This window comes from Nymphaea colorata, chromosome 10 (assembly GCF_008831285.2).
Source record: "Nymphaea colorata isolate Beijing-Zhang1983 chromosome 10, ASM883128v2, whole genome shotgun sequence".
NCBI classification, from domain to species: Eukaryota; Viridiplantae; Streptophyta; class Magnoliopsida; order Nymphaeales; family Nymphaeaceae; genus Nymphaea; species Nymphaea colorata.
The window spans coordinates 17,615,666-17,628,493 of NC_045147.1; the positions used below are offsets into that span (position 1 = coordinate 17,615,666).

Here is a 12,828-nt window from a genome sequence, read left to right on the forward strand (position 1 = left end):
AGAAAACTTAAAATTAGAAATACAATAAAAATGGAAAGCAAGTTAATCAAAATACAATAAAAATGGAAAGCAAGTTAATCAACTGATTCTCAGTAAAATTGCTACAAAGAGCTTGTGTTTGGTAGTTAAGGTAATTACATTAGGCTAAGTATTGCTTATTCAGTTCATTCCCAAGGGTTTTTTATTACTATTATGTGCTCACAATGCTTCACCTTGCAAAGAGAATTTTCTTTTCCAATTTGACCAAGGAATAAGAGATTCAATTTCTTAGTCTTTACTTGCTAAATACAATGAAATATCCAGACAGTTAAGTCACATGGCTACACCACTTGGGTCCAAGTACATGCCAATATGTCAGGTAGAGGACATGGGTACTTTTCTACTTGAACATGCGTGGGCACCTATGTCACATGGACTCTTCAAAAAAGGGGTAGCACCCATGTCTGCGTGACACAGGTGTGGGTGTGGCTCCTACTCGCAACCCAACCACACCCTATTCTATTCTTCTCTTTATTTATTTACAATAATAAAAGAAAAAAGACAAATTAAGCTAAGAAACAACCATATAATTATATATATACTATGAAACATATATATATATATATATATATATATATATATATATATATATAACTCTCGCCGTACCACCGCACCCAATTTTTTTGGGATGTGCCACACCGGCACCTACATCCGCACCAGCCCCTGCACCCATTGTGACATAAGTGGTACCTTTAGATCAGATTAGGGTCAGAGCAATACCAGTCCAATAAATTTAGTGAAAAATCAAAATGTTGAAAAGAATCCTTTTGAATCTTCATAATTTTGATGCTACCCGCATCTGCAGCTCTACCTGTACTTGCCGCTATGTGACTTAGCCATATGGGATCCTTCCATCAAACAATTCTCCTCCAGAAGCGGGGGAAGCTTCTGCCATTGGCAATTGGTAAACTGTAGAGGACCTATCCAATGCTGTCCTAGTTTGAGAACTTCAACCAATGAACTAGTAGATCCCCTTGATCAGGGACCAAGCATCTCCAAGCTTCCAACCAAAAACAACTTAATACAAACCACTATGCAAGGCTTGTATAAAGTACACAATACACACTTGAGTAAAAAGCTGTCACAATGTGTACGAAAACAATCAAGAGATATAAAAATATTTTGTGTTTACTTTCAATACATGCTCATCAAAACCATAATGCACAATGAGCCCTCAATATCTACAGCAACAGAGCCACAGCTGGCCATTGCTCCAATAGTACTTAGAACTGTTGAAGCTAGTCAACAACCTCAGCTCTCGATCAAAGGCCATTCTTGGCCAAAAAAAAAAACAGATAACAAAGAAACCTATGTCACATAGGTACGGGTGCGGGTACGGGTGCCGGTGTGGGTACGGGTACGGACCATTTTTAAAAAACTTGGGTGTGGGGGTACGGCCGTACACACACATGCACATACATATATAAAAGTTAAAATGAAGAAAAAAGAGGGAAGTGGGACATTAAAATGAGGGTTTCGAAAATTTTAACGTTAAAATGGTTTAAAAAGTTAAAATGTAAAAATCGTTAACATTAAAATTGGACAAATTTGGACTCAGTCAACATTGATCGAGTCTGAAAAAGGTCAAAAATGACCTTGGGTGCGTTGACAGCACCCGGTACAGTCAACGCAGTACCTTGCCGTACCCGTACCCGTGCCATGCGAGTACTCCTCCTTAGGAGGAGTACCCGTGTGACAGAGAAAGAAACAAAAGACAAATACTGAACAAAAGAGAAGTACATAACAACAAATATGCAATAAAATATCTACACATATTCTGGTGAATTGGTTATGAACCCGAAAAAATTATTATGATACATGTTTAAGAAAATAAAAGGAAAACATAAAAAGTAAATAAAAATAAAAAATATTTAAAAACTGTAAATCAAGCTAGTTCAGATTGGCTAATTATCTATCTCACATGGGTGTGGGTGTCAGTACAGGTATGGTAAACATATGTGGATATATATAACAAGCTATGTCACATAGGTACGGGTGCGGGTGCCGGTACGGGTACCGGTACGAATCATTTTCCAAAAACTTGGGTGTGGGGGTACGGCCGTATACACACACATGTATATATATATATATATATATATATATATATATATATATATCAAAAAAATTACAAACAAAATGGCATATTCATAAATCATTAAATCATGATCCAAAATTTGTAAATACTAAGAATTTCAAGACAAAAAATCTGTCCTTTGGGAGTTCCAAGGGGCAAAAAGGCGAGGAACGAGAGGGGCAAGGTGGGGACAGGTGAGAGGATGAAAAAAGCAAGAGGGGTGAAAGGGGCGAGAGGGCAAGGGACGAGAGGGGCGAGGCAAGAGGGCAAAGGCATCGTGCGAGAGAGAGGGAAAAAATGGTTTTTTAAAACGTGCAATGGACGATTTTGGACTCGGTCAACTTTGACCGAGTCTGAAAATAGTCGGATTCGACCTCGGGTACTTTGACCGTACCCGACACAGTCAACGCCGCACCCAGGCAGTACCCATACCGGTGTCGTACCGGTACAGTACTGGTACTGCTCCTTTGGAGCAGTACCCGTGTTACATAGATAACAAGTGAATGAAACCAGCCCCATTTTCGGACTGTTTTTTCCATGTCTCCAATGCTCCCTAGGATCCACCAATTCCACCGCAAGAAGGATGACATAGGAACAAAGAAAGAGAAAAAAGGGAGAGGGGAAAGAAAAAGTAGGGTAAGAGAGTGAATATCAAACCCTATATATATATAGCATGCCGCACCTGCATCGAGGAAAAAAAAAGCAGAAGAGGATGGGTGAGGAGGAAGGAGACAGAGAGGTGAAGAGAACATACCTGCCAGCAGAATAATGCAAAACTATCTTAACTATTCTTTTACTAAAATAAGAAACAGTTTTCTCTTTACTTTTAACTTTTTCATACACTATATAAGTATTATACACACACACACAAACACATATATATACATACATAAATACATATATACATGCAAATACATACATACATGCATATATATAGACACACACACATGTATGTATGTATGTATGTAAACAGTTGTCATGGGCATGCGAGGGATCCCCTAGATGAATAAGCTACACTCATGAGATGCACCTTGAACATTCCAAACATGCTGCAATAGAAGTGACTATGGCAGATGATTTTTAGGAAAGTATGTACATGACCCTATTTTCCATACCATCAATACTTTTATAAAGTAAGCTGGATGTTTAGAAGTGTCTGACCTTCATTTCTCCTGGGTATGTTATATTTTCCTACAAAAATTTCAACTTCTTGTTCTAGACTAAAGATCACACATGCATAAAATAATCACACTGAAGAGTATGGAGCAGGAGATCAGACACCCCTGTAATTTGTCTTCCCATATTTCCAGATTCAAATAGAAGAGCAATTAAGAATTTGATCAACTTAAACAAGAATAGTGGCAAGAACAATCTAGTTTATTAAGATAACCATCAGATATGTGCATGACCTCAGGCATTCCATAACATTATATATGAAAATATTGGAGTATCAAGTTCACCTTATTATCTATGCCACGAAATGAAGTTGTGTAAGGGTGCTCATCACCAGCTTCATTTGTATGATTATAAACAACATCCAGAATAACCTGCAGTAATGGCATGTGCTATATATCATCAGAAAGAATTCAACAAGTACATGATCTTTGAAACAGCTCTGCTGTTATTAAAATACCTCAATCCCAGCATTATGCAAGGCCTTGACCATTTTCTTGAACTCAAGTGCTGCAGCAAAAGGGCCTCCACCAGCACTAGCATATCGGCTCATTGGGGAGAAAAAATTCATAGTGGAATAGCCCCATGAATTTATCTTTCAGATATGAATTCAAAGCACATCAGTGACATCATTAGCTTTTAATATGACTATCTTCACTTTCTCATAGGCATGAAAGGGGAAACACAAACATAACATATGTTTCCTTTGACAATATCATCATAAAAAAAACAGTTGTGTCTGAGCTTGGATTCATTAACCAAAACATTCCAAGAGAAAACCTTATTAATATCTTATTCACTTACTTTGTCAGTATAAAACATAGAGAACACCATGTCAAGAACAAAAGATACAGAAGCAATCAGATTACCATGTGATCTCTAGGATTTGGGTGCCGCTGAAACTCAAATTCATCAAACTCAAAAACCGGTAGCAATTCCACAGCATTAACACCAAGCTCCAAAAGATGTGGAATCTGCTAATATCATTAAGCATATCACGTCAAAGAAGCCAAAGAAAGATGAACAAGCTTTTATTGCAGGAAATGAAAAAAATGAAGCTGAAGTATTGAGAGTGAATTCAGTCCTAAGAATGGGATTTACATCTAATGATCCAAGAAAATAGTTAAAGGCCAGTTGGCACCTAAAGCCAGATTTAAGACTTTGTCGTGGGTGTAAAACCAGGTTCTCTATCCAGCCTTTCTAAAACCAGGTTTTCTTTCACAGACCTGGCTCAACAAACCTGGGGAATTCCTTATGCCAATTGCCAAGCCTTCACTGATCATTTTCATATGCAGGCCGGCCAGGAATTGTCAGACTCGCACCACCCAGGCCACGTGACATTGGTCAGGCCATTCTCAATGAGCTATTGACTGGAAATCGCTAAAAAAAGATTGCAAGAAAGGCTTTTCTTCTATTTATGTATTTCTTGGTTGACTGTTCTGGCCATGTCAGGGATACATACCTATGTAAACCAACCCCAGCCAGGCCATTTCTTGGCAGGTGTATAGCTAGGCAATTATCTGGTATACCTTTTCTGTTTTTCCTTTGTCAAAAACTTTGCACTCTGGCTAATTTTTTCAGCAACCTAACAACTGGGAATGGAGTCCTTAGAGTCACATGACATGAAAAATCCTCAGTATTCCATCTCCCAAATGTGGGAGGCTGAAAAATTGTTTGACATTGTTATTTCCTTTCCTGTCTTGGTTTTTGCACTCCAGCTGATTTCAGGCTGCCTAGCAATCAACACATGGGCATGGTCAAGGTCCCCAATCCCCATCTCAAGTCCAAGCCATTTCATCACCAGTAGATGGCCATGAAAAGTCTTTCCACCTTTTCTTCCTTTACCAAAACCACATTACCTGGCTTAGGGACAAAAATCTGCCTCTTTAAAACCAAGTTTTGGCCCATTGTCATCCAAACAGGAACTTGATGGCTTTCATACCAGTAGTTTCACTGAATCAATGTCCTTATATTGTTTTGATCACATTTATTTTCATCAAATTCAGACATAAACATCAAAGTTACATCCAGAAGCAACAGAAAAAGAAGGTCACATTGATTCAAAGCCCTTCACCTTGTGCCCATACTTTTTCAGCATGATAACTGGGAATAGCATACCTTTTCAATGACACCCAAGTAGCTTCCACGTATATGTGGACCTAATCCACTGGATGCATCGGCAGTAAATGCCCGAACATTCATCTCATAGATAATGAGATCCTTCTGCAGGAGAAATAAAAAATAAAAACAACAACATTAACAAAAACAACAACAAAACCATAACAATACAAATCCAGGAACTACACCTCTATGGAACCTTCTTTTTACTCTCACGTACCTCTGGTATGTTTGGGGGCCTATACTCTTCTCCCCAATCAAATGGCAAAGATTCAAAATCAAAAGTTCCAAGAAACTTGGGCATCTTTTTTGAGGCATCCCCGAAGAATCTGCGGCCATCAACTAATTTTGCATAAGGATCGATAAGGACAACACTGCTGTCAAAACGATGGCCTTGCTGCTTCCCTTTGGGCCCATCAACACGATAGCCATAAAGAACGCCAAGACGTGGCAAATCCTAAATTTAGAAAATAAAATAACTTGAATAAAAGTTAAGTTTCAGAGCACTGAAATCCAAAATAACCTTTCCAATTTGTCAACTCAACCTGATGTAAATGCAAAATAACCAGAGAATGATCTATATATGTTTATAAGTTGATAACCACCGTAGGTCATGGGCTTAGTCTGCTATCGGGTTTTGCATCTTGGCTGAACTAGGCCTGGTCCAAATATCCCCTAATGTAATTGGGTTCATACATGCTTAAACCCCTGATATCAAAACGAATGCTCAACCTCCGTATTACCATGATGAATTGGTGTATATACTCTGCTACAATATCTAACAAAAAAAAAATTAACATAATAGGATATAAGATGAAATTACCTCAATACATATATGCCACACATCTCCAGTTTTATTAACATAAGGATCCAATTCTATCTCGGTCATCATCAGGTTCTTCTCATCCAGGTCCATCCTATAAAAACAAGTGATAACACAAGGTCATGAATTAATCAATCACTTTCTGTGACATCTAAATAAAAAACACATTAGAACTAAAAAAAAAAATGGACTATATATCAAATATAGGAAATATGAAGGACAAAGTGAGGATGTCTGCACCACATTTTTCTGACATCTAAAGAAGACAAACTACACTCATCTTAGATGGCTTGATATCTGAAGAGTCCAACTGGTGGCTTCTATACATATAACATTCCAATTTCCATCATTGTCATAAATATTGGTTCTCGAGTTTCTATGGACGATGTTTTCCTCTGGTATCAATTGGAAAATTTGTTTTTCTCGGAAAAATCTCAGGAATCCAAGAAATTAAAAGAACAAATATGATAAATTTATGAGTTTCTACAAATTTTCTTGCAATAATATTGATAAAAATCAAGAAATAGTAACTGTAATGTGAAAAGAAAAAATTCTACAAATATTAAAAATTGTTTCTAAATTTATTGTGACATTTGTTTTGGCCATTATGTTCACATATTTCACTAATTTTTTTCTCTTATATATATATATATATATATATATATATATATATATATATATATATAGAGAGAGAGAGAGAGAGAGAGAGAGAACCAGAGAACTCCTATCATTCTTCATTCAGAGCTCAAAATAAGCAGAGACGGAAGAAAATAAAAACAATATGTAAAAGCTTTCAAATTGTGATTTTCTTTAAAGCATGATCGTTTTCAAATATGTTAAAATTTAAAGACACAAAAAAAAAGCTTAAGAAACATTAAAAAATGTCTCCTTAAAAGGAAAATCATGATAATAATGGGAGAATTTTTTACCAATATTTACAACATAATGAAATACTGCAATATTTTGGTGTTTCTTCAGTCTTTCTTTATTATTTTGATTTTTCAACAATACTTTTGAAAACATCATGGTACTTGTCACTATAATATGCATATAGGGAAATTGGATTCTGACGACTAGTAAATCTGAATATAGTCTCTCACCTCTTCCACTCATCCAATTAAATCACATTTAACAAGAATGGATTGGGAAGTTAGTGTTGCCGGATTATTGGCAGTCAGTATCTACAGTCCCTATTGAAATGAAGTAGAACAGAAAAGTCAGAATCAATGCTCAGTAATAGTTTCACAAGAACCTAGGGACACATATCTTCACACCCCTCCCCCTCCCTTCACAAACTCACAGTTAAAATTTTGTTAAGAAGAGAAACAAAATGACAGATTTCCAAAACTTTGATTCCCACCAACTGGCATTTAGACGATACAAATGATAGAATAATGGTTTTCCTTTAGTTTTCATCTCAAGTATAATGGTAATCAATTTTAATATGCTTTGTTTTTTAACAGAAAAATATGATTGCTAGTATAATATATTGCACTCTTTTTAACATAACAAAGTTTTTGAAGGCCCTCTAATATGCACGCCCCTGTACATGAAGAGACTTCTCAACTAGACAAGCTTCGTAGAGATAGACATCAAGGCACAATAACAATAAAATATTTCGTTATTTTTTACACCCATAAAATGAGAAATGATCCTAAAACCCACAAAAAAAACCAGTGGTGGGGTAGTGATGTTTTGTGTTACCCTCAGTTTACATCATGTGAGCAATTAAATCAACAAAAATTATAAGAATAATGCATTAGAGGTTGTATTCTTGATGTTTAAAAATATTACTGCACCTATGTGAACAATAGTCGGAGAATGTTGAAATTGACTTGTTATATGAACAGTTGCAATATCAGGTTACATAATAGTAAAGATAAATACTTCTCCACTAAGGTAGCTTGCTCATGAATTAGGTTTTGATTTCTTGAAGTCATTGAGAACTAAAGCAGAATTTACCTTTGTTCAATAGATAAGCAAAGTATGACTGATCTTGCATGTTGCGAAAAAAGTGCAAAATTTATTCCATTCTCAACCGTTGATGCTCCTAATGGAACTGGACGACCAGGAGAAGTGTTCAATGACGTAGACATTTGAGGAATCTCTTCCTGACAGCAAAATGCAAAACCAAAAAAAAAAATGATACCAAACGTACTATCCATTTAATGAATGTGAATGTCAATTCAAGAGATAATAGTCAAGATGTTCAAGGAAAAGGCAGTATCTAGCACTACAATCGGAGACTTTTAACTTCTGAATAGATTCCTTACAATCGGCATTCTCAATGATGCAATTTAATCCATCAGATAAGAGAGCAGCAGCCTCAAATTAGACACATTAAATTTATGATAGCAACTGTGCCTATGATCAGTTCTTTGACAAAACTCTGAATGGGCAGAAAAAATCCCAAGAAAGGGAAACAGAGATATTGATGTTGGCATCCACATAGTCCATTAGCAATTTAGCAGCTAACTAGTTTACATTCTAAGTACTGTTCAATTGATTGTGTTTTAGCCCTTTAATGTTTCTTGTCTCTTATTTGCAGTGATGAAACAATCATTTTTTTAGTCATCCAATAAAAGGTACATACTTTGGCATATCAAAGTTCCCTATTCAGATGGTATTAGGAGTTCAAATGAAAAATATATACTTTAGCATTTCAACATTCCTTATTCTCGTTGGACATACAATCTGGCCATTGAAAATAACCTGAGGTTTTATTATATGCATTCTCTATGCCGACCCATTAATTGTCATTTAATGATCTTAGCTTTCTTAGCTTATAAAATCCAATTTACCCTCAGATTTTCATGATTTATGTACTACAGTTTCATGTTGTTTGCCTCCATACCTATAGTTGAACTATGAAAAACAAAAAAAATTGTCAAAAAACTGGAAGGCACATCTGGTGACATACTTGGAAGCATAAACTAAGGATCCTATATACACACACACACACACACACACATATATATATATATATATATAGACCATGTTAAAACACAAGAGGAGAATCCTATTTCAGGCTATCCTCCAGAGCTTGAAAAAGACAATAAATTCAAGAAGTTTTGTTTGGCTTACTGTGCCTCCTATTATACTTGAGGTAGGAGAAAGCTGAAAAAAGTTCGGACTTATACTGGACCTATATCGAAGCTATCCATGTCATAAGTTAGGATAACAGCTACCGTTTGCAGGCTTTCAGTCATGAAGAGTCGAGGCATGGATGTTTCAATTTTTATAGCCTGAAGCACTGTGTATCATTTTTACAAGATTTAGAGTGAGGTTCAAAATTCAGTTGAATTTGACAAGATCCCATGGTATAGGATACTTAGAAACCATCAGAAACGGATACTTAAGAATCCATAAAGTTGTTGATACAATGATACTTTATGTTTGACAGTGCCCTACGTAAAAACAAACTGAAGCGTTTTCATTTGAAAAGGTACACTAATCATGTTAAAGTCAATACTGTTTTGCAGCCTCAAAGTTATTTAACATCAAACTCTCAACAACTCAAAGCCCCTTGAGCTGACCAGAGTTTAACATCATTATAGTCATGATATTATGCTAGGAATAAGTAGGACATTCAACTAAACTCCAGCTAATAAATGAGAATTCGTGTGTTAACTGTTACCTCTAGGAGAGTTTCTTGTGATGGATGGTCGTAAGTGTTAGCAGCACTGCACCTGAAGTGGAATACCTGAAATGCATACACAATTGGACAGATTATTCAATTACACAACTGGAAAAAGAGCAAATGCAGTTGCATTTAAATGACGCACTGTGATGAATGCACATGCCTTCTTATTGATGCTCAATTGTCTCTCATCAGGACATATTATGTCTGACTTCAACCTGTATTGTACATGCCAAAACATAAAAATTATTCACTAGCAGCCTTAGTTCCTGCCAGGGTTTACCAATGTAGCAAGGAAATGTCATACCAGAGTTGACGTATAGCATAGAGCCATAGACATCTGAAGTGCACTGTAGCTAAAAATTGATTTCACTTGACATGCATGGCAGGTAAAAACTCATCTAACCCTTGTTCAATTTGCCAAAGAATTTTGGCTTCACAACAGCAGAAGAAACACCATAATTCAGGCTCGAATTTGTTATCTGAAGGTTCCATACAGTATCGAAAGAATTAAGCTCTCTTAATGCATGCAGTACAAGGAATCTGCCTGCAGAACAAAAGCAAAGGTTGCCTAACCTCTAAATAAAGCTTCGGACCAAGTAGGTTAGAGTTCAAAGTCTTGGTTCTGTAAAACGCTGAATACATCTTTCCATCCCTTTCTATGCAACCAATTGACATACTGGATCATATCAACCTTTTGAAACAAAACTCTCAAACTGTCATGTCAATTTGCATTTTGAACCATTGATCTTTCACTTCCATAAAAACTTTGGTCTGAAAGGACTAAATAATCTATGACAAACACATTCAATGGTTAGAACAGTAGAAAAACCGTACAACAGAGAAAAGTCTATTACACTTTCTGAATGCAACAAACTGATTAAATAGTTTCATCTAAGTATGTTTTCTGTAAAATAAATTGTATTCTTTGTGATTAAAAACCTAGGATTCCAAAACGAATGTCATGTCTTTTAGCATAAAGATGGGGTCTTATAAGCCAAGAAGGCTCGAACCATCCATTTTCATATCTATATAAAATAAGATGTGTATATAAAAAAAAGAGTTATTTTTTCCCTTAGGCTTTCGAATTCAAACATGTCGATTGCATTTGTATTGTGAGTTTCAAGAAAAACGTACTAACAGCTTTACTAGAAAGAGAAGGAGAAAGAGTGTGCGTGTGTGTATGTATGTGCATATATGACCAATATTTGTCATCTGGGTGCGTCTCGCCTTATGCGAATGTGGAGACAGAGACTTTGAAATTCAATACAAGAACCATGAAAATCTATGTCAAGGTGGAATTCTATGAGCCAAGAAAAATAAGACCGTTAATCTGAAAAGTGATAACTCTTATTAAATTCGATCTGCATAAAAATTTTGTTGATTCCCTTTTTTTTTTCAAAATATCGCATTTGATATTGCAGGTCCAATCCATCCGTGTAGTTGGATTTGCAAGCCCAACCAAGAATTGAACTATCCCGTCTTAGATGGTAAACGGCATCAAGTAAGAACCCTATATATCTCTAGGGCAAAAAGTTTGGACGTGCAATTAATCAACAAAGGAATCAGGATTTATGAAATAGGAATTAGGAGTCCAAAACCAACGTAGAATCCCAAGCAAAAAAAAGATACAACCTGCAGGTCGAAATCCAGATATTTATAATCCGCGACTTCATCTGATTAACAGTCCTTTTTATTTATGAACCGCAATAAGAAGAAACAACATGTGATTGCAATCGTGGATGAATGAAACAATATTGATCCACTAGCCGTTTGCTAAACGGCTGTCACTAAGAAGACTACAATTGTACACTGTGGTCGGGGACTTCAGAATCAACGAAGGGCGTGACGTTTGATGGATTATGATTGTCTATTCCAGAATCGTCTGGACTACTGCTTTCTCGAATGGAAGTTCCATGTTGGCCGTTCATAAATTCATAAAGATCGCGTAAAATTCAATCACCGGACGGATTCAGTGCGCAATCCAAATCGTATGCACAGCCGAAGAAGCGAAAGCATTCTTCCTCTCGGACAAGCAAACTTACGGACTTCCAACAATACGTTAGATTCTCCTTGAAACGAAGCAAGGAAAAGAAAGACAAAGGAAGACAACCCCAACAAATAACAACAGAAGGAAGCCAGTGAAGTAGCAATAATCACTCACGTCGTCGAACCACGGCGGCCACCATGAGCGCCAACTCTGGGGCTGCTGCGAGCGAACGATGAAGGAAGAGGAGAAGGTGATAATGAACGGAAAATTCGTTCCGCTTCGCGAAAAGAAGCAGAAGGAAGGATCAAAGCGTCCATTGCGCAACAAAAGCAGATTTACGTCGGATGGGATTCTTCTCGGGGAATCGGAATTTGCTTGCTTTCTGCAGCCACCTTCTTCTTGAAGCTCCCGTCCCGTTCCCCCGTCACCGCCGGTGGGGCCTCACGTCGCACGTGGTCGGGGGAATCACGGAGACACCTTCTCTGAAAGACGCGTGGGCAAACCCATCGTCTTCTCTTTGGATATTTTTCGCGGGCTTTTGGCTCCTCTTTCCGCGCAACCTTTCTCTTCTTCCCTCCTTTCTTGAGAGCGCTGATGGCTCGCGAAGCTTCTTGAGCATGAACTCTTGTGCAACAAGCTGTCGTCTTAAAATTAAGGCTCCCGCCGATTCCTCACTCCCCAAGTACTGATGGACGCCTGGAATGGCTGCACGAGTTCCCCGCATGTTGCAACGGTTTCCACAGTTCAGCGAACATATTAGCAAAATGGGCTGATTTTCTAATAAAAATAGTATAAGCATGTTCAATTTACTAAATTTTCTGAGGACGTTTGTTTTCCTCAAATTTGAGATATGATGTGACCAAGATTTAAAAAATTAAGTGAGACTCTTTTCCTAGGACCTCAAATCTTAGATTTTGGTCACACAATAGGATTTTATATCTTCATTTTTTTAATAGGTTGGAAAGCCCCAG

The 12,828-nt window shown here is 37.0% G+C and overlaps 1 protein-coding gene across 4 annotated transcripts in view; it reads right to left on the minus strand.

Annotated features, from left to right (window-relative positions):
* Nucleotides 1-12,485, minus strand: part of LOC116262963 (isoamylase 3, chloroplastic) — a 32,191-nt gene extending 19,706 nt beyond the window's left edge. The window contains exons 1-10 of one of the 4 annotated variants that reach the window (XR_004174546.2): nucleotides 12,032-12,485; nucleotides 10,031-10,085; nucleotides 9,865-9,930; nucleotides 8,190-8,338; nucleotides 6,228-6,321; nucleotides 5,625-5,861; nucleotides 5,405-5,509; nucleotides 4,156-4,260; nucleotides 3,747-3,881; nucleotides 3,574-3,660 (exon numbers count right to left, since the gene is read on the minus strand). Coding sequence is in view for 3 of the 4 variants with exons in the window: in XM_031642516.2 (XP_031498376.1) it covers nucleotides 3,574-3,660; nucleotides 3,747-3,881; nucleotides 4,156-4,260; nucleotides 5,405-5,509; nucleotides 5,625-5,861; nucleotides 6,228-6,321; nucleotides 8,190-8,338; nucleotides 9,865-9,930; nucleotides 10,031-10,085; nucleotides 12,032-12,174 (1,176 nt within the window). In the remaining variant the exon portion in view is untranslated. The remainder of the gene's footprint in view (nucleotides 1-3,573; nucleotides 3,661-3,746; nucleotides 3,882-4,155; nucleotides 4,261-5,404; nucleotides 5,510-5,624; nucleotides 5,862-6,227; nucleotides 6,322-8,189; nucleotides 8,339-9,864; nucleotides 9,931-10,030; nucleotides 10,086-12,031) is intronic. The other 3 variants (XM_031642516.2, XM_031642513.2, XM_031642514.2) reach the window with 3 other exon arrangements.
* Nucleotides 12,486-12,828: the final 343 nt, after the last annotated feature.